This window comes from Ciona robusta, chromosome 1 (assembly GCF_009617815.1).
Source record: "Ciona robusta chromosome 1, ASM961781v2".
NCBI lineage: Eukaryota > Metazoa > Chordata > Ascidiacea > Phlebobranchia > Cionidae > Ciona > Ciona robusta.
Window position 1 is genome coordinate 11,888,632 of NC_143235.1, and position 27,309 is coordinate 11,915,940.

Genomic DNA, 27,309 nt, shown 5'->3' on the forward strand with positions numbered 1-27,309 from the left:
TCGGAATTAATAGGGTGTTATTTCATTTTCCAGAGATTTGTGTGTTTGTGCTTTCTTGTTCAATAAAATTCTTCACAAAATGGTTGTTTCTGATTTGAGATTTAATGTGGTTAAGCCGTCAGCCGGAGCCACGGGTTCTGGATCCAACTTAGATCCTAAGAAAATGAGGAGAATAATTGCAGAAGACCCAGACTGGTCTCTTAACATTGTCCCACTTTTAAAGGATCTCGCTCTGAACCACATAATCAACAACTTTGCAAACAACCCAATTCTAAAAGGTCTTCATCCAAAAGACAAGATAAAGGTACTGGATAGAATCGACACGAAAATCCCGTTGACGGTAACATCCCACCTAGTAGAGGATGAGGGTTACTGGAAGAGATGTTGCAAAGCTAAATGGGCAGTCTGTGATGTCTCTATTTATAATGGGAGCTGGAAACAAATGTTTTTTGAGCGTCATCTTGAGGAGTTGATTGAAAACTTTGTTCCTGGGAAGACAGAAGATGAGGTTGTGGATGCTGCCATCCCTTTGTGCTCCAAGTATGTAAAGCAGCTCAACATCCGACAGCTCTTGCCTCCTGTATCAGATTCGCCAAAGTCGGATGAAAACATCAGTGATCTTGGGAGCGATGCAGGATCAGAAGCCCCATCCATGGATCACTTTGAGTTTGGTACACTATTGGAGAAACTGCCTCACTTGGAAAAGTTTAAGGTTTCATACGGAGTACGAGATTGTGGGATGAACTTTGAATGGAGTTTGTTTCACTTCACGCAGCGGGATTGCCTCCTCCTTGCAAAGAGCATTAAGTCCTGCAAACACCTGAAGAAGCTGTGCATTTATAAAAGTAAAGTGGATGATGAAAAAGTCAGAGTCCTCATCAGTCATTTGCTTGATCATCCCAACCTCACTGAGATCGACTTCTCCCATAACTGCATCGGAGACAGAGGAGCAAGAGCTATTGGAAAGTTGATCAACAACCGATGCCCAAAGCTTCGAAAAGTGGATGTTTACGACAACATCATTCGTTCGGAAGGAGCAAAAGCAATCGCGTTTGCACTGACGAAGAACTCGACTCTTCAGTCTCTTAATCTTCGACTAAATCGACTTGGTGATGAAGGAGGTCAAGTTTTATGCAAAGCCCTGCTTAAAAACAACACACTGAAGGAGTTGAATGTGGCTTCTAACGAACTCACGGAACCTACAGCTGCCATTCTCTCACAAGTCCTCCAATCCAACACATCTCTCACATCCATGAATCTCTCCGGGAATCGCATTGGAGTTGATGGAGGAAAGCAACTTCAAGAAGGAATGGAATCAAATAAAACCATTGTGGAGTTAGACCTGAGACTCACAGAAGCAGGCCAGGAGAGTGAGTACTGTATTAATCTTGTCTTGAAAACAAACCAAGACAATGCAAGAGAAGCAGAAGAAGCTCAGAGTAAAAAATAAGAGAGATCTAAATTGATTGTGTTTTTCACATTTTTATTCTTTGTAAATTTTTATGTGCTGTACTTTAAATTTGCGTATTATGTGTCATAAAATACATGATTCTGGTAATGCTTTAATAAAAATACTTTTTCCAAAGTGTTAACTTAAGGTAGGTCTGTTTTAAACTAAAATGCCACCAAAAAAGAAAGGCAAAGGTAAAGGAAAGAAGGCTGCGGAAGAGAAACCTGAAACATCTCAACCAACAGATGAAGGTTTGGGTCCATCGGACCGTGAAGTTTTACTTCAAAAAGAGTTGAGTTTCAACTTTATTATTTGATTTTATGGTTTGTGCACATTATAGGTGTTGTAGTGAATGGTTCTGTATTAGGCTTAAATACCAGGTCTGAACAAGAACCTTACCCATATAGAATACAATGGCTAAGTATTTGTAACAATTTTGAAAATTTATTAGTATTGGGAAAACTCTTAATACCAAATTAGTGTTCACATAATTATCTTAAAAATGATAACAACAACATCAGTGACTCATGTTTCAAAGTCCTGATTCTATTTTCTAATAACTCGTTGTATAGCACTGTGGGGTAAAATACTAAAATTCATACTGTTGGCACATAATATCCCATATCATGTTTTAACAATTAACACTATTTTAGAGTCTTGAGGATATGACTCTGTAAATATTCTTTGTTTACCACCAAATGGAACGGTAAAAGAAAAAAAAGAAAAACACGGATCCTTACCCCAATCTACTATATTTAATTTGGTTCAAAATAACCAAACCATTTATTGTTAAATTAGATGTGACGGATTGACTTCTGATCTCAGTCGATTAAAACAAGAGGTTGATGAACTGTAAGTACATGGGGATCATTACTTTACAATTTACCATGGTTGGTTTGTACATTTGCTCCAGGCTGTTTGGAATTTATGTATAAAATCAGCTCGTAATTTAAAAAAATAAGAAAGCAACAAAAATGCCAACAAATATGACTATACCAATAATGATGAAGTTAAAATGCTGAATACCTATTTTCTGTGTTAATATTTTCTTTTTTGCTGGCAGGAGAAAAGAAAATGAATTTCTACAAGAAGAAGCTCAACAAACAAGGATAGAAAGTGTAAGATTTAAATTATATTGCATAAAAAATTTGGGGGATTAGATAACTTAACAAAATTAAAACTAAAATTGTTTAAAAAACTTACACCAAACATATCATGCTTATAGATTGGTTAAATAACAGATCACAATATATTTAATAAAACAAGCTATTTAAATACCATGACCCAAGCTTTGGTTGATGTGTAATTCCATATACTTCCATTTTGCAGCATGAATACATGTCATATATGGCCAAAAAAACTCACAAGCGTCAAACTACAATAATATCACTCAGCGATCAAAACGAAAGAGAACTCGACAAAATAAACCGACAGAAAGAATTAATGCTGGCTGATTATGAAGAGAAAAAAACTAGTAAGATTGTTAAGTGAGTTTGGAAACCATGGCTACAGTAACCATAGGAATTCAGGTTCAAGGCTCAAAGCTGCTACCTTTATGCGCACGTGTGCTGTTGATCAAGTTGCCTAAGTGAACGTAACTTGCTTTATCCTCACGAGGCCCGGAAACACATATGCCCACAATGGTAGCAGCGACGAGGCCTTGAGTCCATTTCCTCTGGGTTAGAATCAGATGTGCTAACCACTTTGCCACGGCATGGACGTCATCGCTTAATCCAAGGGGTCATGAGTTATTCAAATTATCAGCTAAACAATATAGGGAAAAATATTTTCCACAAAGTTACATACTTAGCTAGCTCATGCAAGGTCATGAAATAAATGAAATTGGACACTATGTTGTAACCACTGGATATTTCATAATCAAGAGTATAAATAAATGGCAATTAAAGATAATAGGTAAATCTGTTATGAAACTAAAACTTTATTTTCAGCACTTAAAACTTCATTACTTGAGAAAGAAAACTTGCTGGCAAAAGCAAGTAAAGAGTTTCAAGATCTTGCAGAGTACAGAGTAAGTAACAATTCACTTTCTGACAATAGCTTCAATCCACTGTTTCTTATGGGTTAAAGCTACATACAGGGTCATTTGTAAGCAAGTATGAGGTGTGTGAAAGAAAACACCTGTGTTATAAGATTTTTTCTGGCCACACGAGGACAAATTAAGTTATCTTCACTCATTCACATTTAAAGTATTACTGGCTTTCCACTGTTTACATTCTGATATTAGGAGCTACGGGAAGAACAATTAAAGAAGATAAAACAACTCGAACGGGAAGTATTACGGATGCGTGGAAAACACTCGGATACAATTCAACAACTGAAGTCGCAATTTCTTCAAGAAAAAGCTGAATACACAGACGAATCAGAGGAAAAAATACAGGAGCTTGCAAAGGAAGCTAATAAAGTAATAAGAGATATTAATATGTTTTGTCATTTGTGGCTGATCCTTTGTTTGATAAAAAGTTAAATATTTTTCAGGAATTTATTATTGTTCATTTTTAAAGTAATTTATGCTTATATATTAAAATATGAATATATTTGTGTAAATGTAGGCCCATTGTGTGTATTACAAAAATATTTTTTTACTTTATCATATACATATATAATATGAAGTTTATAAATATTATTAATATTTACTTACCTGTGTACCTTGGAACATACAGAAAGCTGTTCTTTGTCTCGCTGAACACGCAGACAGTATCAAGCAAGAAAACCGAATGTTGAGAGCAGAATTGCTTGAACTTATTAAAAAAAGTAGAATATTGAACCAACATAAGTAGGTTGAGATTTATTTAAACTACACTAAGGAATATGATATTTTAGGTAAAATGGATAATTGTAACATTTTATCCTGCTATGGCGGAGTAACATTTCTTCTATTTAAAGATAATCACTCTGACCACTGTACCATGGCAGTCAATCGTGTATAGCAACCACGCTTATTTTTTCCAATTAAATGTAAATATGTTTTTAACTGTAAGCGTTTTTTTTTAAATTGTTGTTTGTCGTTACGCCCAGTCTTTTCTTTAAAATATTTCTAAATATTTGCTATCGTAATCGAAAACAAATTATTATTGGTCTAATTTTTTACATATGCCACACTCACCTTTATATTTCTATGTTGGACCACAGAAAAAAACTGGAAGATCAGAAACATGAATTACTCCGAGAAAAACAATACAGTGAAGACATCAGGCGATTACGAGGTGTGCGGCAGTCGAAAGTGATGAAGCAGTTAGAAGATGCTGTAAATAGAGAGTTTTCTTGAAGTTTGTTCTGCCATGTGCAAATACCTTTTACATTTTTCTTGTATGTTGTGATTTTAATAAATGTTAAATCGAAATCAGAGTGTATGAATGGTAACATTACAAACGGTGCTCACTAATAGTTTTGCGAACTGGCAGTTTGCTAAACATTAACAAGAAAGGTTAACACTAAAATAACACGTAACAGATTAGTAAAATACCAAACACCAAGTATGTACAACTTGTGTTGATATTTTATATTTTGAAAGGAATAAAACCAGATTATGATAAAAGTTATTAAATACAAAACTTTAATAAATTTTAACTTTCTATGCTTAACATGCAGTAGGGTAATTGTGCATTATAAATCACCTTTTTGATGTTGTGACCTTTTGATACAAAACTCTATCAGAGAGAATTTGCCGATCTCCAATTGTGGTTACCGCATCATTCATAAAAGTTTAGTCCTTTTTAATTATAACGCCTTTCAATGCCTCCGGTAACTAACACTCAATTGAAACACAGAGCATGTTTATATTGGGCAGCAACATACACATAAGCATTCCACAAAAAAAACAAATTGGACAGTGAAGAACTTACTGCGACTTAAATTTCACCAAAAAAAAATTTTTTTTTAGCTTTAGAAAACTAAAAAACCATTGGCTTCAATTTTATTAGGAAGAAAATAAAGCAATTTCAATGTTTTCAAGTTTCACTGGCAGAACCATAAACTTTATAACGTGGTCACCATAGATTGCTTACAATAGCTTTCTATGATCATCAAAAAAATAATAAAACAAATCGGACAAAAATAATACAATTCATTATTGGCAAAAAAATAACCTCGGGAAAATATTTCAGGCTTGAAAAATAGACTGGTCACTACACTATATTTGGAATGAGGTAAAACAATTGCAACACATAAAAATGGATATGAAACTTTTCTTATAACTTTAGCAAGTCAGTGCTTCGTACATAACATTTCTACGTATTGAAATTCCGCAAAGCAGCATAAACATCATGTAGCCAAAAATCCTGTCACTTGATGGCAATAGAGATTAAACTTCAGACTCAAAGTCAACATTGTCACGCACGAGTTCAGCCCAACGTTCGTCAAAATATGATCGTAACGCATGACCGGCTCGACCAATAGGAGAATCATCTTCATTAAACAACCGGCAGTTATCAAAAACCATGAGAATTTCATTCATAAATCCTTCAGCAGTTTTGTATCTAAAATTGTTGGTTTGTTGTTGATATACATAAATAAATAGAACATTCACATGATATTTTACGTTTATTAAAAACGGTTAACCGAAAAACCTGGGTTTAATACTACAGACAACTCATCTACATTCACTGTTAATATTAACACTATATTAAAAATACACTTTTTTTACTTACCTTCCTTTTTTAAGTCGATTTTCGATTGTACTAAAATCAATTGGTTTCTTAATAACTTTCCTATAGTTAGGAACTACTTTTGGATCTACTGGAAATAAAAACCACGTTGCCATCTCATGAGCCTGAAGTTTTCGCAGAATTTCCCTTTAAAAATTTAAGTTATTACAATTTGAAAAAACGATAAAAAATATAAAATAATAAAAAATTGCAAGCGTATATGGTAGCTTCATACATTTCATGCACTTATTAGTGAGTTAGCATGTTTTGAGAAGAATTTCAATCCGGACAACCACTTTTTAGATCAAGAAAAAATAGGGGCCTTTCTTCAAGACAATCAAACATATAACAGCTGCATTAAGCATGTAAACCAGTCAGAACCCAGTCATTTTTACTCACAAGGTATTACACTTTACCTACTTGAGGTTTATTATACACACAGGTTAAAGGCAGTCCCACCAGTTACAAATATTCTTATATCCTATTATAATAATGCGTTTTTTAGTTTTAATTTCAACATACCGGCAGGCTGCTGTATGTTTCCTCTTTTTCTTCTTATCCTTATCACCCTGAAACGACATGGTATTGCTTGTTACTTATCTCAGGAAAAAATATAATCTTTATTACCATATAAACCTAACATTATTATTCAATCTAAGCATCTGCTAAGACAGGTTCAAAATAATATTAGATGGTTTGGTTAATTTTGATCATAAATTAATGTTAAATGGATTTAATGGTTGCAGGTTCCAAGTAATAATATGTGCGAAAAATGTTAACTCAAAATAGCTGGATGTACCTCCATAAGCAAGACTGTTAACAGCAATTACTCCAACCCCATAGTCCCTTATGTGTTGCCTAAATTGTCAGCCATACATAAAATAATTAATTATAAAGTTACATACATGGTAACCTTTGGGCGAACACAAGTGTTTAAAACAGAACACAGGCGTGAATGAATCAGTTACATTTACCCACCTCGTCTTTTGCCTTCTTCTTTGCCTTTTTTTTCTTTTTCTTAACAACATCACAGTTTTCCGATTGTCCATCAACCGACCCCTCCCCAGACCCCCCGGCTTTGTCAGAATCGTTGATTCCATTCCGAGAAACTTCTCCTTCTACATCACTGCAAGGATACGAGTTCTCACCATCATGAGTGTCATCAAGGATTGAATCGAACTCATTCAGAGATCTGGGATTCAGAATGTAAATAAATAAAAGTATTTCGTGTAGTACGGTAGGGTGTTGGGTGATGTTAGCACAAAATTTCCCAGATTTTTAATCATGTTTTTAATATTACTTCTATGAGAGTTAGACCATACTACTCAAACCTACTACATAGAAATACAGTAAAAAAAGATAGAGGCAGCACTCGCAACAATGAAAAAAAAAACGGTAAAATGTATATATAAGTTCAATGCCAAAAGTGTTAAAAAAATTTATCGTTTTACAATTTTACCTTTTTCTTTTTTGCTTAGGTGACACAGGAGGTTGTTTCTCTCTTAAAATGACATTTGCGTCAACTGTCATGTCAGAGTTACAGCCTCCTATCTCACTGCTCATGTCCGAAATGAATTCCGGTGACTTCCTCTTTTTCTTAGATCCAGGCATAGAGTTGCTGGGCAACTGAGCTTTGGCAGCAGATCTTTTGTCGGAACGCTTTTTCTTCACTTTTGGACTCATCTCAGTTTTGATTGAACCCTGAATGAGAAAAACACACTTTCAAGATTTTTTTCATTTTACTAAAAAGTTGAAAGGATACACAGTCACAAATTAAAACAAACTCAAAAAATTAGGAAAAAATAATTTTTTTTGAAACACAAAATTACACTTTTAACAAATTTTACAGTTTACTAGGATAATAAAACACGCCGTCACATACTAAAAAAAAACATCAAATTAAAAAAGTTACTGCAAAATTTATTTCAAGGCTAAAACAACAGCTTTATTATTAATTAAATTGCCCTCTTAAAATTTTTCATGATAAGTCAAAAAATATTGAAATGCCAATAAACCCACCCTAGGTGTGCGTTCCCATGCAATGCATGTTTCAAGCATGGTGACACACATGGCGATTTGTGCAGCACTTGTTGCCATGGAAACAGCATTCCTCCAAGTTCGAAGACCTGCGGCCACATCTGTAGCTCTGGAAACAATAAAACATGACTGCTTAAGGAACAAATGGGTTAAGATAGGAATGTGCAAACCATGCATTATAGTCGTATATATCACAACGCTTGTTTAGAGGCTTTAAAGAATTGCTTGTTTGGAGGCTTTATGGTTAAATGTATAGGATAGTAATGAAAACGTTATGCCTGTATGTTAAATGAATGAATGAATGAATGTAACTAACTTTATTCTTGTGTGACGGGAAAACGACAGTCGTTATAACATAGGCGTATATACACCACGAGTTACCAAGTAAGTTACTGTAGGTGATTAAATAACCACATTAATAAACAAACAAATATATATAAATAATTTATCCTGCATGTTTCACACACCTCGTGTTGCCACAGAACTGAACAATTGCAAAGAAATATATTTCACAAAAAAAAATGCAAAACAGGATTGAATCTCAAAATATACATTCTTATCAAAAGTAAGGGCGAAAAATCTTAACTTATTCTCACCCTGATTCAGACAACGATGGTAGATTACTAAACTCTGTAGCGCCCCCTTTTCTTACAAGTGGTGGCTTCAAGTAAGATCTTGGAATCGCAAGTTCCAGTTTTCGAAGCAAGTCAACCGTTACACATAAAACGCTTTCCGAGTCATGCTCGACTGGGTTTGTCGCGTCGTGCTTCATTGCATCTCCATTGGGCACGTAAGGAATATGAGCTAAATCTTTCCGTGTAAAACTTGCCTTTGGCAAACTGGACCATGCCTGGATTTGAAAATTACAAAAATATGATATGTTTGTTTAATTTACAATTAGTTATAAATTGTTGCCAATTCGTGAAAAAAGTGTATCCGTGAAACTAACCCTGATCTAGTTTTTAATCATTCTCAGAATGAGATAACGATTCAAGAGAAATGAAAAAATACCAAGTTTTTAGAAATTGTTTAACAAGTAAAAGTTTGAATCTTAGTTAATATATATATTTAAAAAGCTTGGGGTGACAGAAAAGCAATCTATAGCATACATAACATCATCTGTGTGTTCAACCCATATATAAATATAATGGTGCTGCCAGGCATATACTTATTTTGGCTCTTCCAGCAAGAATTTTGCTGACCAACATTTCAATGTCTGATTCAGGTAGTCTTTATCAGGGTAAAACAACATTTCTTAATTTTTGCCGAAAGAGCCAAAACACAAGTACACCAAAATACAACAAAGAACCAAAGTACAAATACAAGGCTAAAATAAATCAAAATACAGAAACTCACCATGTTAAGCACCCCAACTGCAACACAACGATCAGATAACTCTTCAACTTGCTTTAAAGTTTCCATCTCAATCTGGAAAGCAGTTTCCACAGGATTTTCTAAAATATCTTCCGTGATGTCATCATTTTCTTCTACAATGAACATTTAAAACAGAAATAAAATAAAGCTTAATATAAAAATACAAAAATCAAGGTTTTTTTTTCTTTTTTTTGTGAACCAGCTTACATTTTAAGTTTTAGTTGAACATAACATAAACTAGTGTTTTTTTTAAATGGAATATTTCGAAATCATTTATTTAATAGTTAAAAGATAAAATGACATAGAAATGATATACAAATTCTGAATTGCTTAACACACCCAAGACCACAGCTTCGTCTTCTTTTATATCTTTCTGTTCATCATCATCTTTTTCTGCATCACCGTTCACAGAGTTCTCTTTCTCTTCAGTTTCACCATCAGAAGTGCGAGCTGGCTTTGGTCCGTTTGCAAAACAAAATTCTGAAGAAAATTATTCAAACGTAAAAAACATATATACATAAATTATATATTGGCGCCATGGTATAGTGGTTAGCGCGCCTGCCTGTAACCCAGAGGTTATGGGTTCAAGGCTCGACGTTGCTACCATTGTGGGCGCATGTGTTCTTGGGCAAGACACTTCACAGCAATTGCTCCAACCCAGTGTTTACTAATGGGTTGTCCAAATTATCAGCCATAAATAAAAAATATGAAAAAATCCAAAAAAAAATAATCACCCACAAAGCAACATACATGGTAACTCGTAAGCTGGCACGAGGTGTCAAACCCGTGTGATAACGACTGTCGTTTTCCGGCCACGCGAGGATAAAGTAAGTTACATTCATACATTCAGTTATATACTTTCAATAAACACAAATGTCGTTTTCTGGCCACGCGTGGATAAAGTAAGTTACATTCATTAAAATTCAAGAACCAATCAGTGATATAATTGTTGTTTCATTCCCACCAGATTTAGTCGCCACTTCCATTGATTCAATGCAGAATTTCCGGTGTTTCACAACCATCCTATGAAGATATTTCTCTCTTGTTCCTCGTGGATGTAAAGCATCAACCAAGGAGTCAAATTCTTGCTCTTCTGTGATCCTCCACCAGCCAAACTTTGTTTCTAAGATAAAATAATAATTTTATGATAATTTTTATAACTGTTTTTTTCCACCAGCCATACTTTGTATTTATGGTAGGAATATATTTTAAAGATAATTTTCAGTTAAAAATATTACAATAATGTTGTTGTAAAATGAAGAAATGAGCAATGACCAGACTTGTAGAAAAGGGAATGTGGTGTAAGGACAACACATTATATAAATATACATTGTATTTTTCTGCTTTGTTACATGAACAATAAAAATGATGATTTTTCGAAATAAACAAAGAGATTTAGTAGGTTGGGGGAAGACGGGAGACATTTAGAACATAATATTTAAAAATCCTGATCGGGTTTTAAATAATTAACAACGGTCTTTGAGAGTCGTTCGGATAGGTTTTATAATTCTTATAGTATTTTTTGTTTACTACCAAATGAGATGAGAAAAAAGAATGAAAAGGTGTCCTATCTTCTCACCATACTACAAATAAAATTTACTTTAAGTTGTTTAATGTTGGAAAGGTAGAATATGTCATGTTAAAAATATAGAAATAATAGAATAAGTTATGTTAGAAAATAGAATGAAAAGGTGTCTCATCTTCCTCCGGCCTTCTATGCATTGATAAAGTAAAAATAAATAAACTTAAAAAATAGAAACCTTTAGGAATGGGGAGTGGCTTTTCTCTGATATCTTGTGATGGAATAACATGGTCCATTGCACCGGGAGGAATAATAAATTCCGTCTTCATTTCATCCGACTTTGGAGTGAGGCTTCGTTCAAGAAGATTGAGAGGATAGTTCATTCCATGGATGAAGAAATTGGACATCTCTGTTAGTTGGGATGGTGTAGGTTTGCCTGTGTGGGAAGATAGCGGGTTTACTTATTGTAAAATTGTCAAATATTGCAAAATTAGAAATATTGACTAATTTGCACTTGGTTTTTTAAGTGCAGTAATAAAACATTCAAACTTGCAAAAAACATACCAGTTGAAATAAGCTAAAAATATGTTTTTTTTAGGGGAATAATAAAAAATAAAACCACATAAAACAAACCAGTTGAAATAAACAAAATTGTCATTTGTTTCTTTAGGTGCAAATAAAAAAACACACAAAAAACACAACAGTTAAAATAAAAAGACGGGATAACTGAAAAGAAAATCTAAAAAAGAAAAAAAGGAAAAATAATATCTGCAACCAAGTGACAAAAACAAAAGTGATGAATTATATTACCTGTAATATTGAATGGTAGGGGTGGTATGAATGCATTTGGAACAGGTTGTTTGGTTTGGAAGTTAATTTGTGTCGGCATCGGCTTCGATAAATCCATCGGTAATTCTTCTTCTTTATTTTCCTGGTTCGCTGGTTTTGCCTTGTTGTCTTGTGGAGAGGTTTCGCTCTTGGGCGCTGTTGGTGGCTGAAACAGTTAATAGAATTAGTATAAATCAACCACTTAGCAGTGAAGCTATGAAACAGGTCCTTTATTCACCTTTTCATCATTCTTTTTTATATCTTCATTTGCTTGTGTCTCATTTACTCTAAAATAGAAATTGTGTGTAAATTTTAACTAAACAGGAAAAACCAACCTAGTGGTCACTAATTGGTTGTCCAAATTATAAGCCATACATAAAAAAATAAAAAAAAATCCAAAAAATAATCACCCAAATAGTAACATACATGGTAACTTGCAAGCTGGTATGAGGGGTGTTAAACCTGTGTTATATAACGAGTTAACGACTGTCGTTTTCCAGCCACGCGGGGATAAATTAACTTACATTCATTCACTCATTCATTCATACATTCCTTACATTCAACTGTATCTTTTAAAATTAAAAATATTTAAAATAGTATATTCTTTAAAACAAAGTAACCTACTTGTAATTATAAAAAGATTGTAAATAATAGCTATCCTAAAGTCAATCAAATCATAGTTTATAAATAGACCTCACTTTTTATCAAGATTTTCATCTCTGTTATGTGATAGGGCTTCCAATTGCTTTTGACTCAATGAAGTTGGGTTGATGCCCATGCTTAACAAAGCTTTAGCAGTGTGCTCTCCTAATTCATTCTCTTTACATCCAACATCTTTATTTACAGTTGAATGAGACAAGAGTTAGTCAATATACATTTCATAAGAGTAAATTACCGTTCTGGTGAAGGAGCAGTTTACTTGAGTTACATGTCTGACAGCAACAACAGCAGAATTAATTAAAAAATCTGTAGGAGTGTTACACTTCTATAGGAGTTTCATATTTTTTAAGTTTTCAAAGCTATTGCATTATGTAGATATGCAGAGGTTTGTTTGTTCTGGTTTAGTTTTAGTGACAGCCAAAAAGTTTTAGAGAACTCACAACTGCATTTGGTTACTGTAACTGCAAAACATTACTACAGACAGTTCAAGAAATTTAAATGCAAGTTTCAATCTTTAAAACCTTACTAATAATCTTTTCTTAAGTAGCATAGAACTTTATTACACATCATACACACCTTGGTTGGTGTTTTGAGCTTCAGTTTTGTCTTCCTCTTTTACAGGTGGCTTGCTTTGGTAATTAGATTGAGACATATTTTCTTTTGAACCTGAGAAAGTAAAAGAAAAACTGAAATATTTAAATGTAACATTTAAAAAATGATTTAGGAAACAAATACAAGTAACACCATGTAAAAAAACAAAGATGACTTCTTTAGGAGCAAAATACAAGCTATGCATTGACGAAAATCAACAACAACAACACACCATGTTTCAATTTTTTTATATTTTAAGATAAAAAAACTATTTTTTTTAAATTTTTGGATTAAAAAATTGTTTTAATTATTAAAATGTTTGGCATAATTTCTTACGTGGAAACAACAGATGGGAAGATGAAGCAACAGCCTTTGCTGCGATTGCTTTCGCTGCGGCTACTACAGAGTCTTCTGTCTCCACAACAGGATTCCCTGGTTCTGGAAATCTTTTATTGTTTTCAACATTGGTTGTCACTATTGCCTGTTCATTGAGATGAGGTTCTGCTTTGGTATTTATCATGTCATAATGTGAATTTTCCTGCATCAGCAAACCAGCTTCAGGATTTGTTGGTTGTTTATTTTGAGTTGAATTTGTTTCATTTTTTGAAGATTGTTGCGCAAGTTGTGGATCTGTTGATTCATTGTTGTCAATGGGTTGACTTCCTTGATTCAGTTCGAAGGTTGATATTGAAGAGCAATGATCAGTTGTTGGTGTGATAAAACCATTATTGTCATTGATTTCAATGCTTGTTGGGGATTTTGTATTTGTGACATCACATGAAGGGTCCTTATTAATTTTATTGTTTTCTGCTTTTAAAACAACATCATTGACCAAATTTTGTGTTGGTTCAGTTTCTTGTTCCACAACCACTTTATTTTTCTGCTCACATTCTTCCACCGACAAAGTAGGTTGTACCAAATGTTCAGACTGTTCAGTATTTTCTGTTTTGTTGGTGTTTAAAACACTTTTATTCTCATTTTCACTTGAGTTTTCTAACACTTTTTTCCCATCTATGGAGACAGAGTTTTGCTTATTTTGACAAGTTTCATCAGTTTTATTTTCACAGATATTTTCTAAACTTGATTCTGTAGGTTTTTCAGAAACAATATTTTCATTTTGGGAATCCAGATCTGAAGACTTGGTTTGGGAAATCACTTCCATATTTTCTTCACATTTCTCACCATCCTTGGTCTCATCCTCTTTATCATCATCATCATCTCCATCACTGAATCTCCCACTCTCAAGAGATTCAACATAAACCTAAGTTAAATATTATTAGAAACAAAAAGAAGAACTTTTTAAGACAAAAGTTGAATTAATAATTGCCAAAACTATCATACATTCTGATTTTCCGTTAACATGGAAAAAAATCAAAACAGTAAAAATCATTAAGAACAGTGAATTTTCAGAAAGAAACAATCTAAAAGACAGAGGTTGAATTTGGAATATCCAAAACATGCACAACATTCTGCTTTGGATAAATTTATAACCTGAAATGAATTCATTATACCAAAAATGAAAAAAAACAAAGAATTTCTACAAAAGAAGAGACTTATAACATGTAAATTGTAATATCAAAAACTATCTTCCATTCTATTTTTTTGTAAACTACTAATTTAAAAAAGAAAAACAAAAAAACTAATGTACACATTATTATTAAGTTAGACCTTCAAAGGTTTCAACTACAAGTTACAAACAAGATTAAAATTTAAACAAAATTCAAATAGACTCTCTATTTTTACAAAGCTCTCACTAGCATGACAACATAAACATACCCCTCCGAGGTTGGAGAGAGCCCAATATCGTCGCCGATAACGATCTTGACCGAGGTCCAACCCTCGTAATGGTTTCGAACTTGTGAACAATAGTTCATTAAAGGATTGATGTTCCTGCAAATAAATGATTTAAACTTAAATGTATAATTTCTTTTGAATGAATGAATGAATGTAACTAACTTTATCCTCGCGTGGCCGGAAAACGACAGTCGTTATCACACGGGTTAACACCTCGTGCCAGCTTACGAGTTACCATGTATGTTACTTTGTGGGTGATTATTTATTTTTTTGGATTTTTTCTTTATGTATGGCTGATAATTTAGACAACCCATTAGTGACCACTGGGTTGGAGCAATTGCCGTTAAGTGTCTTGCCCAAGGACACATACGCCCAAAATGGTAGCAGCGACGAGCCTTGAACCCATTACCTCTGGGTTACAGGCGGGCGCACTAACCACTTGGCCACGGCGCCTTTTAAATGGTAGTTAGCAGAAAGTATCAAAATCATTATATTACACTGTTATATGCAACTGCATAAGGTATGTGGAAGTTACATTACCCATTTTTTTGCTTACTTATACAACATTCAGTAGAGAATCACATACTAATTTGTAACATTATAATGTCGTGTAGTGCATATAGACGCCACATTTGTCAAATAATACTTTAAAAATATAGTAGGGTGGGGGAAGACGGGACATATTTAGCACATAATATTTAAATATGCTGATCGCGTTTTAAACAATTAACATCGGTCTATGGTTGCTATGAAGATACGGTTTTGTAATCCAATGCTCTTTGTTTACTACCAAATAGGATGAGAAAATAGAATAAAAATGTGTCTCATCTTTCCCCACCCTAATATATATAATATTGTTAGTTATTATTTCATTTATTATTGTACCTTAAAAAAAACAAACAAATGTTGTGTAATTTAAACATTTTAGATCCTATATTTAACATTGTACCTTTGTTAGTTCCTTCATTTTTCTTTGAATAGCTGTATCACTGCGACATGTTGGTTTTGATTCGCCATCAGGATTCTGGAAGAAAACTTACTTTAAAAAAAACATAGGGTTCATTGGGTAGGCACATCTTATTTGCTATATACCATGGTTGATGACAATGTGTATAAATAATTAAAGGTTACAGCAAATACATGAAATTTAGATGTATTGATTATGGTACATTATTTGACAGTAAACACATTATAGTAGTAAAACACAAAGATATAAGTACCAATGTTTCTCAGAATAAAATTGGAAAGTTGGTTAAATTTAAATACAAACCGAATCATTGTCTCCTTTAACTGAATCTCTTTCGTCGTCATCTTTTTCAGTGTTTCCAACTTTAATTTTCAATCGTTGTTTCATCGGAGAATTAGTTGAGGTATCACTGCCATCATTAGCATGCTCAATCCTTGCTCTGAGTGAATAAGGAATATTTAATTTTGCTTTATTTAGTTGTTAAAGAGACAGTACTCCAACCTTATGGCAAGGTAACACATGGAACACCAGTACATAAATGCAGGTTTACATCTGAAAAAAAATTTACACACCCCCAAAAATGTTGCGGGGTTACACCTGGAAAATCAGTATATATAATATGGCAAGGTAACACCCGAAAAAAGATACCGCATTGTTACAGCTGGAACATTAATACAACTAAGCTAAACCAGTGTAATATCTGACTAAATATAAAATTTGTCGAACAACAGAAATCCCATTACAAGTCCTACTTACTGTCGTATTTTTCCCTCCACAATCCACTTATCTCGTCGTAACGTTGCAAGATTTTCAAGATGTTTCTCAATCTCAGCACACACTGGTCGACTACAAACCAGCTCGTTCACAAGATAAGCCAAAATTTCCGCCTTCTGCTCCGCTTTTAATGCAAGGAATGGTACTGTGTCCAAAATTTTCGAGGTCTGTAGGTTATTATAATAAAGTTATAATTAACGTGTTTTTTTTACCTGTATTTAAGTAACCTATAAACAAAACTCTTTCTATAAGAATTTAACTATTTAGATGCAAGGTTTTTTGATAATAATTGATTGTTCATTGTTTGTTTATAGACAATTATAATTTTGTATTTCTACATATAATTCATATTTAATTCACACCTCGCATTTAAAGCCTTTTCTTGCCCAGATAAAAAGTCGGAGAATTTCAGAATAATTTCCTTTGCTGACATCGACGTCTGTAACTTTCATCCCAGTCATACAATGAAGCTGAATAAAATAATTGTTACGTCAAAAGATCAATTATGTAAGCCTTCATATGTTAATCAACACTTCAGCTGTTAAAGTTAAAAAAACGCAAGTTTGCATTGCTGTTAAAATACTAGATATCTTTGCTATCAGCAAGCACTTTATTATTAATACATATTTTTACACACAGTTTCATATACATGTTGTTACATTCCATACAGATTAAAAAACTGCTATTCTGCAATATATATATTGTTTATTGGTCCATGATAACCTAAAATCCAAATATACCGGTTAAAATGATTCTGGCCCAAAAAAACAATAGCAGGTATTACATGTATGTTTACATATAATCATTTAACAAAATATCCTATTTATTTTCAAAGCATTACAATGCCTTACCCATGGGCCTGGGGCTGGCACCCCTGGATCGCATAAACATTGATGTAACAATGCCATTGTCAGCTGTACCAGTGACCCTGTGTGTTCCGGATCATTAAGCAAACTTCGTTGTAGCTGTTCAAACGTTGGGATGACAGATTCGTCTGAAAATGTATAAACATCATATTCATATTTCAAACAGACAATGAGAGTTGAGACAAGACGAATGATTTGTTATATAAATATACCATACAGTAAGTCATATTTCCCATAGACTGTCTACACACCAATGGGTTGTTTACTTACTCCAATCAGCTTTATTCTCTTACCACTCTATTCTATAACCTGTTTTAACATACTTTCTACACAAAATCTTAGTTTTCCAATTAATACAAAAACACCTATTCTCACCACACACACAGTAGTGTAACCGTAACCTACCAATCAAGATAGCATCTTTGAAAGTATGTAAGAACTCCAACACCATCAACACATCTGCTGTGGCTTTCCCATCAAGCTGACTCCATCTTTTTGTGTCTTTCTCCTTCAAAGTCCCTGTTTTTTAATTAAATTCAAATGTAAGTTTTTTATTGTCATTACTGTCATACAAGTTTATAAACTCCCTGTAAAAATATGTCAAAAAATAAAACAAGGCTTCAAAGCAATTAACATCATGCAGTTTGATGTCATAGTAATAAAACTTACTAGTTTTTTATATTAACCAATGTAACGGTATAGATTAGTTTATTATATTTTGCCTTTTTGTTACACTAAAAGGTGAATACAAAATACGCCTATTCTAAAAATCGGTAAATAAATTCACATACCAAAACATTTTAAAAACGCGTTTTATTTAAATATCTATAGGATAGTTCTGTTCACCATCGAAACTATTTATTTTATGTTTACCTTGTAATGGTTGTAATATGGGCAAAGGCTTGTTATTTTTAAGACACATATCCTCCACTGGCCTCTTCAGTTCTTTCGCCAATTTATTTGCAAGCCTTCTTTGTTCCTGCACCAGAAAACAAAAAAAGGGTAATAAAATACATTTGGATGTTAGGGTAACATATTAATAATTATTAGTTTTAAATATTAAATAGTATTAAACAAAAAATAGCAACGAAAAAAAACATTTTCAAAAGGTTTAACAAAAAAAAACTAATAAAAGGACATACCATCCGTTTTTCCCGAATGTAAATCTTCTCATTTCTCATTTCCTCCCTCCTTCGATCCCTCTCTTCTAATCTTCTCTTGGAATCCAAAGCTTTGAGAAAGATCAGATGCTGTTTTCGCTGCTCTCTCTCCTGAGTATGACATCATAATGAGTATTAAAAAAATTATTTACACTGACCCAATAAAGGCGGAGAAAAGAAAAAAAATATTCGCAGTAGCCACAGTAAACTTACTTCATATATACACATATTTTGACAATTTGTAAATCATTTATGTATTGACTACTATAGGGCAAAAAGCAGGTAGTTTCAAGGTTTAAACATTAAAACTCACTTGTTGTTTAAAAAGCAAAGCCTGTTGTCTTTGAATTTCTCGTTCCTACAGGAAAACAATAATTTTTCAAACTTAAAAAAAATTCAAAATTAAACACTACCAAACTACTTCTACTATGCATGACAAACTATCACTATCGTTTATGACTAAAGAAAAATAGAAAAAACCTTGGCTTTCTGCAGAGCCTCTTGGTATTTAAGTTGGCGATTAGCTTCTTGTTTTTGTTTCTCCTTAAAAAAAGAACCAAGTGTAATGCTAGAATTATTTAAGTAACTCACACCTATAGTAAAAAAAATGTTTTTGTTGCACTTCACAATAACAAACAGTAGATATTTTTTTAATAGAGGCACAAATGAAAACATAAATAACAAACAAAATTACCAAAACACAAGTTTTACAACGTGTATGTTATAAATTAAGGTGTACCTCCAGTAACTGTCGTTCCCGTATTTCACGCTCAATTCTTTGTTGATCAAGCTTCTGGTGTCTTTCTTGTTGTCTAAGAAGTTTGTTCTGAATTTTTTCTTGCTGATCCTTCAACTCTGCTGCAATTTAAAAAAAAACTTGTCATACTTTACACTAACGGTAAATTTATACTACACTAGAAGGGTGAGGTCCCACAGCGTGCCATGCCACAAGATATTGTCCATTACTAACAAAAAAAAACTATATAAATTAAAAAGGTAAAAAAAACACAATAAAACACACAATGCATATAACAAAAACCTGGATTGTTAATAATATGTGGCCTCTATACTTAACAATAGAAATAAAACACACACACACCAGGATTGTTGTAGTGTTTAAAGGAAAAGAATCACTAAAGAACTGGTATATCTAGTATTTAATAAGAAAGCATCACTAAATATTTTAGTATTTTTTAGGAAATGTTCGACAATACAAACATACCAGCTTGTTTAAGAGCACGGTCTTCCGCTTCTTTGCACAATCTTTCCTCGATTGATCGTTTCACGGATTCTGTTCGATTGGGAAGCAATGAACCGCGACTTGACTTTGCTTTTCTTCTTTCTCTATTTATGATGTAACAGTATAACTTGTTAGTGGTATTAGTGAAACAGTAGATTTAGGAAGTTTATAATTGCTTTTAAAATTTCTTTGTACATTACTATAGTTGTTGCGCATTATTTATAAAACCCAAAAAAGTCCAATAGAAACACACATTCTGTGCACGCTACATAAACCCCTACAATCTAGTTTTAATAGCTAGCCAGCATTATTTACAAAAAATACATATCTTACTTTAAAAACAATGAGTATTTTGTTGATGTAAAAATCTTAACCTTGATGTAAAACTCCAAATTTTAGACACATATGTTTTACACTCTACATAAACCCCCACAATCTATCTTTATTAACTAACAAGCACTCTTTACAAAATATTAAATGGTAATATTAAATCTGTTGTCAAAGGGGCTTTGTTCCATGACAGCACATTGTATGTGATCATCAAGACAGCTATTAAAACATCAATAATCCGGGAATTAAGAGATCAAAACATGCTGTTATTAACACTCACTTGGCCACTTCAAATATTCGACTCAAGGTGTTTGATGAGGTCTTGTGCACATTATTTGTGTCCAACATCGCAATTCGGCTTTCAATCTCAGATCCACTGATTCTTGACCACTATTTAACATATGGGTGTTTTTGTTAATCAATAAATTGAATAATATACACAACAAAATTTAGGTTTTCTGTTATGATTGACAGATATATATTTAAAACTATTTAAACAAAATACTAATTGTTATAGAAAAATGCAGGACATAGTTCCATGAATAATTAGTAGAAAGGCTACTTCAGTTTCCACAGATATACTTACATGTCTTGTGCTTCTATCTTTCTGTTCATAATAAGTTCCAATTCGAAGTTTTGGATTAAAAGAAAAGTTATTTATTGATAAACCATGACCTCCAGTTTCTTCCAAGTACTGTTTAAAAATAAACAGTTTTAAATTTTATGTTTAAATTACATACAACTGGAAAAACAACAATTCAAATGTAGGTACAGTACAAAGTTATTCAAATTGTGACTTTTTTGGGGGATTAAACCTGTGATTTTTCCTGTCAGAACCTGTGATTTTGCTTGTTACTTGTTTCAGACATGCGATTTCAATAGTTTAATTCAATGGATGATGAATAAATTATAAATGAATAACCTCATTGACTCATCTGTTTATATTCTGTAAGAAACATTTATATTCTGTAAACTATAAATGTAGTTTTCACTTTTCGTTGTTTAAATAATATGATCTTCGCTACAACTTTCAAAAAGATAAATAAAAATATGTTATGTGTTATAGTACCTTGGACACGTCTGCCAAACATCTAAGCTTCTTAGTTTCTCGATTTACATAAACAACATCTCCCTGCCATTCAGATCCGGAATATTTGATACGAATCTAAAAGAGCATGATATTTAAACAATAATTTTATTTCGAGATATTTAAAACATATTTTATTTACCAGATATTTTTACAAATTTTTTTAAAGAGATTTTTATAATCATTTTTTTACAGACATTCTTTCAAATATTTTACCTTTTTTTTGGAAATTGGTTTTATCCATATTAAGCATAATAAATCAATAAATGGAGAAAAACGCTACAACTCTAAAAGTTTTGAACAAAATGTAACAACCGAATAAAATAAGGCGTTGCAGACATGATTTTAAACTTTAGCTATGTGACTTTTGAAGTATAATTGACAACCATTAGCTGATTTCATAGAGTATTTGTGTATTTTTACATTAAGAAACTAATGGTGCAATTTAAATCAACATTACCTTTAAAAACATTAGCTACACAAAAAAACACTCATAATAATCATATTGGTTTAACTTTAAACAGTGAACAACTGGTGACACATATTTGAAATATTGGTGAATCAGACAATATAAATATTGAACTAGTGATAGAGTTGATGATTCAGAGATCAAACGACTTACTTCACGTTTCCATCCTTCGTTTATTGGTTTGTTAAAATCGTCATCAACAAAATGTTTTCTTAACTTATCAAAATCTAGAAACACAACAACCAAAAGTGTTAAATTATTGTGGTAACGTTTTTAATGTTAAAGTACCAAAAGCGTAGTAAGTACCTTTTTATGTCTAATAAAAACCTACAACATATATTTCTTTAATGACTTATCATTATATTTTTACATCAACGATGTTAAATTATTGTAGTGACGGTTTATTGTCTTATGTTGGCATTATATCCTGAGATCAGTCATACTAATTATTTCCAACTGACATCCATGTCTATGGTTACAGGTTTACATTTACCCAGTATAACTTAATTTAAATCATGTTAATACTTTACATATGCAGCATTATTTAATAATGACATTGTATGATATACAGGAAAAATACATTGTGTTACAAATTACCTGCGTCTCTCAAACTTTCATGGTTATTCATACTTTTAGACGAGCCTGGTTTATTCTCTGCAGGATTTTCGATATGCATCTGCATGAACAATGAAAATTACAGTTTAAGTTTAATTGAGGAATAATTATAGTTTTATAATGTTATGTGTTTGTGCTACATTGAGGCATACCCCAATTATGGGTTTGAGTGATTTTTAACAATAAGCAAGAACACCAAATTACTAAGTATGATACTTGAAGTAATCAGCTAATCGTATCACAATCTGTGTAGAAACAGCTTTACGAATCACACATTAACTCAGTAATTAAGAACAAAATGATGAAAGGGAATTGTTGGGAAGTTATAATATACTGGCAACTTAAGTGTGATCATGGAAACCATGCTCATAAATTGAACCAATAATTGACATGACATTAAACCAATAATTGACTTCTACCCAAAAGAGCCTAAACATATGATTAAATTGTACTAAATAGTCGACACTAATAGAAAATAAAACAAAATCAACAAACCTTATTAGAAGAATGATTCTGTGTTGATTTTGATCCATTTTGTCCTAACATTTTCAGCTCCATTTGCAGATTCATTTGGTGAACCTGAAGCCTGTGCATTTCAGCTGCTACAGTGGCAGTAAGCATGTCATTTATTTTGTTCAAGTCTCCCCCTTGACCACCACTGAGTAATTTTTTAAATGATTCCTCTGTAATATCTCGACTCACATTTTCTCCGTTTTTGGAGTCTGGCTTAAATGAAGCCATGAGCTGCATTGCAGCGAGAAGCTCTTTGTTCTTCACATCGGGATGATCAACTATTTTGCTTGAAGTTTCTGGTTCTGCATCTGAAACCTTGGACTTTTCTGGTTTCTTTATTTCTTTTCGAACCGATAGATCGAAAGCAGAAGTATCACCCTTTTCAGTTTTAACTTTCGCAGATACCGTTTTCTCAGCTTTCAGCAAACTAAGCTGATCTTCATACAGTTTAAGAGGTTTTTCAGAAGAGCCAACATCTTTTGCTATGCCGGCAGCTGAGTTTACATCAAAATTCATTGATGCCATTGGGTTTGACTGCTTTCTTCGATGTTGAGATATTTCTTTTGTTTCATCAGCATAAGCATTGTTTGCTAATGGATCTAAATTCATGTTTAACTTTGATATTGGGTTGAGAGAATTTTCTTGGGGCTTTGGTATACTGGTTTCAGGTGGATTTTGCATGCTATTGTATAAAGCTGCCAGAAATGCAGAACTATTTGGATCATCTGAAAAAATTGTCGTTTTAATTTAAATAGTCATTAAAAATCATATAAATTACATACATATATATATATACATACAATTCCCAGGTAGTTCACAGGTACACATAGCATTAGACCTACATATAATATGTAACATAATTTAAATTTTTGTACTCACTTGGATTTGAATTTCCAGGTGTATGATTTCTATGTTTTGAGGAGTCACCAGTTGGGGTGTCTCTCGATCTTCGCTCGTTACTTTGACTGCTCGGTCTAACACTTGGTGGTGATAGAGATGTGATAGACAGGGGAGGAGTGTAGTTACGGTTGGATGACTGCGGCCGTTGATTTGTGGATTTCCGGTTTTCAGAACTTGGAACGGTGGGAAGTGGTAACTAAAATAAACAACATAGAGAATTGCATAAAGATGCAGCTTTGGATTTAAAAAAAATCATACTTCATAACTACTACTTATTTTTGGCAACTAGGTATGACATATCTATTACAAAAAAAAGAAAATAACAAATATGAAACACACATCTCAAAAGATGATACCTGTCCGAGTGACATCAACATTTCCAAAGTTGGAAGTTGTTGACTAGATGTGCCTGGTTGAGAGTTCCCCCTGTTTGGCGACACCAGTTGTTCATATATTGATCTAGATAACTGTTGTTGTATCTTCTCAGATTGGGAAGACTGCGAAAAACAAATTATTTTTTAATTGAATATTGTCATTTAAGTTTCCTCTGAAATTAGTTTAATGTTGAGGTCAAATGTACAAAAATTTGGTCAAATAAATTTTCCATTTTTTAAAAATATTTTTCTTTATTCTCATCCCATAACCTTAGTCTGACAAATCTAAAAAAGTGCTGTTAATTGTTAAAACACAATCAGGAAATATTAAGACGCTAACGGTATCCTATTCTTACCCCACAGTAATATAGCTTATAACTTACTTTGCCAGGCAGATTAGTGGGATTTTTCAACGCTTGTAACGCAGCTTGTATTTGATCTTGCTGTTGTTGTAGTTGAAGTTGTTGAAGAAGAAATTGCTGCTCAAATTGTCGCATTAACTCCGCCTGTACATGAAGTGACCAGTTAGCATATAAGGTTATAACTAAATAAAGAGGACAAGTTTAAAGTCATTTTATTTATATATAACCTTAAGCAGACTGTATTTAATTAAATTTAACACCTGCGAAGGTCATCTCTGGCCTAAATTGAAGGCCAGAGCACCGTGCCAAAGAAAAAAATCATTAAAACCTAAAACATTTTCTAATTAAAGTAATGTTTTATTACCTGCATTATTTGCTCTGTTTGCACTCTTTTTTGTTCCAATGCTTCATGCTGCTGTTAATATAATGGAAATTAAACTTAGCAGAAATGCAGAATAAGTTCATCCCAATACAAATGTACACAATAAAGATAAACACTGGGTAGAATCTTTATATCTTTATTTTTGCTATATGCTGGTATTCACAACTCACAATAAACAGAGGGAAGGTGCCAAACACTAGTGTTTAGTGTGGTGGGGTGTATTAACAAATAGGGCATGTTCGTTGCATTTGCCAATCTCCTTTTAAAATGAATCTAACATCATTATTTGCAAACACACCAAAAACTTACATTTGAAATAACTTTAGAAACTGAATCTGAAGATGAAGTCTGATTTGGTTGATATTTTTGTCGTTTTGATCTCGAAGGGGTCGAAACAGATGGAGAAATACCACTGGGTGTCATACGTGAGCTGGATGCTGTGCTGCTCGGACGAGAACCTCCAGATTTTCCTGAAATAAAAAGCAGGAATTATTTTACAGAATGCTCCATGTAACCAATTTCCTGTTTTAACTTCAATTAAGTTAATTACAGAAGAGTACTGAAAAGTAGTAAGCAACTTATATTAGATTACAAACTTACCATTTATCTATTTATTGGTTTATTATTATATTTTTGCACAATTGATGTTTTTACAACATGTACTTTTTGTCTGAAATAATCTGGGCGCAGATTTTTTTCTAAATCACAAAAGGAAAACAAAATTTTTATTCTGGTAAACTAGCGAAAACTCTGGTGAAAAATCATTTTTATACTGATGAACTAGCATACCTTGTTGCGGAGAACGGCTTGGGTAGTTTTTTGATCCCATATTGGAATCCCATGACTCTCCCCTACTTTTCTGGGGCGGGACGCCAGTTGGGTTAAAGCTTGGGTTCAGAAATGGATTTCCTCCAGACATTTGAGGCATCCCTGGGACAGCAGTGCCTCCTATTGCAGCAAACAATTGGGCTTGTTGCATCATGGCCAACCATTCAGCACCTCCTAATGTATTACAAACATGAATAAATTGTGGGATAAGATGGGATAATGTTAGCACACGAATCCCATATTTTCTAAATCTTTTTTGAAGAATTAACAACACTATTTTATGTTGTGGTGCTATTGTTATATAATTCTGTAAATATTCATTGTCGTATATGCAATTCTACTTTCAACAATTTAAAAAATAAAACTTTATTGAATATATCTATAATCCATTTATCATGATTCAAAATTATAAAAAATCATTGGTACATCATTAATAGACACTTAATTATTTGAATACTAAAATTACCCATGAAAAATAGTATATACACACCTGGAGCTGCCATGTTTCCTCCCATCAGACCTGGGGGAATCCCTCCTGGTGGAATCCCTCCCATAGATCCAAATGCCTGCAAGGCAATGGAGGGATCAACCATGGGTATTCCCCCTGCAGCAGCAACTTGCAAGTTGAACATTTGTTGAGGATCCATCATTCCAGGTTGGACAAAACCAGGGACAGCTGAAAGGATATTTTTTATTGTTATAGGAAACTGCAAGAAAAAACTTTAAAACGAATGAAATGAGTAAATTAATTAACCTTCCCACTTTACATCTGAGCTAGCGAAACTGTAGGTCGTAACGAAATATAGGAGTCGCCGGTAGTATAACAATTTTATGCAGAGTACCGCTTATACTATTAACAGTGAAAACTTGTGGAAATTTTTATAGAGTGTAAAGGGGATTTCACGCAAAAAAAATTTGGGAAATCCTGATTCACATGATATTTAAGTCACCTGCAAGTAGAGAAGGGTCCATGTAGCCTGGTGGAATTCCCATTTGGGAAGCCAATGCCATTTGCTGTTGCAAATGTAAAGGGAGATCCAGTGGTTCATTTTTAGTTTTGCTGGTACTTTTACGTGGTTCCATCAATTCTGTTCTTCTTTAGTCTGATTAGGAATTTAAATGTTGCTATTCATTTACTGTTGTAACATAGTTTTCAGGAACTACAGCAATCCTAGAAACATGGAAAAGTATAAAATGAGGAATTAAACTACAAATTAAACTCGCCGCTAGACGGTGTCCCTGAGCCTAAGAACGCGCACGTTCAGTACGAACGTTCACGTTCTAATTACAACACAGTCACGCGTCATACTTAAAAGTTATTTGCCGACTAATTAAACCTGTCATCTCTATCAAAATTATCTATGGGAAACATAAATCAAACCATTAATTTAGATCTGGAAAGTTTTCTCTTTAAGTGACACATGTGATAAAATCTCGATCGGCTAAAAATGTTTACACTTTAAAAAATGTTTGTTTTGAATTAACGCCGCGGGTTAATGTAGAACTGCAAGCGTCTGGAAGC

General features: G+C 33.1%; 3 protein-coding genes across 5 annotated transcripts; 2 read left to right on the forward strand and 1 right to left on the reverse strand.

The window, feature by feature from the left end:
• The first annotated feature begins 32 nt into the window (after nucleotides 1-32).
• Nucleotides 33-1,586, forward strand: LOC149743263 (dynein regulatory complex subunit 5-like). Its single transcript, XM_089875886.1, has one exon. It carries the CDS (start codon nucleotides 80-82, stop codon nucleotides 1,448-1,450), a length of 1,371 nt encoding a protein of 456 aa, XP_089732012.1. The 5' UTR covers nucleotides 33-79; the 3' UTR covers nucleotides 1,451-1,586.
• Nucleotides 1,584-4,816, forward strand: LOC149743264 (coiled-coil domain-containing protein 166-like). Its single transcript, XM_089875902.1, has 8 exons — nucleotides 1,584-1,741; nucleotides 2,249-2,302; nucleotides 2,514-2,568; nucleotides 2,780-2,924; nucleotides 3,400-3,479; nucleotides 3,696-3,872; nucleotides 4,132-4,244; nucleotides 4,601-4,816. The coding sequence occupies exons 1-8, from the start codon at nucleotides 1,620-1,622 to the stop codon at nucleotides 4,734-4,736; spliced, it is 882 nt and encodes a 293-aa protein (XP_089732028.1). The 5' UTR covers nucleotides 1,584-1,619; the 3' UTR covers nucleotides 4,737-4,816.
• Nucleotides 4,817-5,227: 411 nt separating this feature from the next.
• LOC149743265 (bromodomain adjacent to zinc finger domain protein 2B-like) lies at nucleotides 5,228-26,980 on the reverse strand. 3 transcript variants are annotated; one of them, XM_089875866.1, is made up of 43 exons: nucleotides 26,738-26,980; nucleotides 26,278-26,463; nucleotides 25,749-25,961; nucleotides 25,269-25,429; nucleotides 24,942-24,989; nucleotides 24,599-24,721; nucleotides 24,198-24,338; nucleotides 23,821-24,037; nucleotides 22,924-23,666; nucleotides 22,411-22,489; nucleotides 21,967-22,040; nucleotides 21,327-21,422; nucleotides 20,844-20,951; nucleotides 20,538-20,647; nucleotides 19,910-20,031; nucleotides 19,427-19,545; nucleotides 19,168-19,230; nucleotides 19,001-19,045; nucleotides 18,670-18,798; nucleotides 18,401-18,506; nucleotides 17,933-18,046; nucleotides 17,513-17,655; nucleotides 17,024-17,131; nucleotides 16,644-16,828; nucleotides 16,191-16,326; nucleotides 15,870-15,944; nucleotides 14,903-15,016; nucleotides 13,463-14,387; nucleotides 13,112-13,201; nucleotides 12,574-12,709; nucleotides 12,114-12,162; nucleotides 11,858-12,041; nucleotides 11,286-11,483; nucleotides 10,490-10,648; nucleotides 9,865-10,005; nucleotides 9,508-9,638; nucleotides 8,748-9,001; nucleotides 8,134-8,260; nucleotides 7,574-7,815; nucleotides 7,093-7,306; nucleotides 6,637-6,683; nucleotides 6,118-6,261; nucleotides 5,228-5,946 (listed from the first exon to the last, which is right to left on the reverse strand). In XM_089875866.1, the coding sequence occupies exons 1-43, from the start codon at nucleotides 26,868-26,870 to the stop codon at nucleotides 5,772-5,774; spliced, it is 7,107 nt and encodes a 2,368-aa protein (XP_089731992.1). In that variant the 5' UTR covers nucleotides 26,871-26,980; the 3' UTR covers nucleotides 5,228-5,771. The 3 variants fall into 3 exon arrangements, with proteins under 3 accessions (XP_089731992.1, XP_089731983.1, XP_089731996.1); XM_089875857.1 differs by having other exon boundaries at nucleotides 24,942-24,992; XM_089875870.1 differs by lacking the exon at nucleotides 19,168-19,230 and having other exon boundaries at nucleotides 24,942-24,992.
• Nucleotides 26,981-27,309: the final 329 nt, after the last annotated feature.

Bases quoted from the DNA above. Each gene is read 5' to 3' on its own strand.
- LOC149743264 (XM_089875902.1), top strand. From the start codon at position 1,620: ATGCCACCAAAAAAGAAAGGCAAAGGTAAAGGAAAGAAGGCTGCGGAA. The intron at 2,569-2,779 runs GTAAGATTTAAA...TCCATTTTGCAG, and splicing joins AACAAACAAGGATAGAAAGT to CATGAATACATGTCATATAT. The intron at 2,925-3,399 runs GTAAGATTGTTA...CTTTATTTTCAG, and splicing joins TTATGAAGAGAAAAAAACTA to CACTTAAAACTTCATTACTT.
- LOC149743265 (XM_089875857.1), bottom strand. From the start codon at position 26,870: ATGGAACCACGTAAAAGTACCAGCAAAACTAAAAATGAACCACTGGAT. The intron at 15,017-15,869 runs GTACAATGTTAA...ATTTATTTGCAG, and splicing joins AAATGAAGGAACTAACAAAG to GAACATCAATCCTTTAATGA. The intron at 8,261-8,747 runs GTGAGAATAAGT...TATTGTTTCCAG, and splicing joins CCATCGTTGTCTGAATCAGG to AGCTACAGATGTGGCCGCAG.
- LOC149743263 (XM_089875886.1), top strand. From the start codon at position 80: ATGGTTGTTTCTGATTTGAGATTTAATGTGGTTAAGCCGTCAGCCGGA.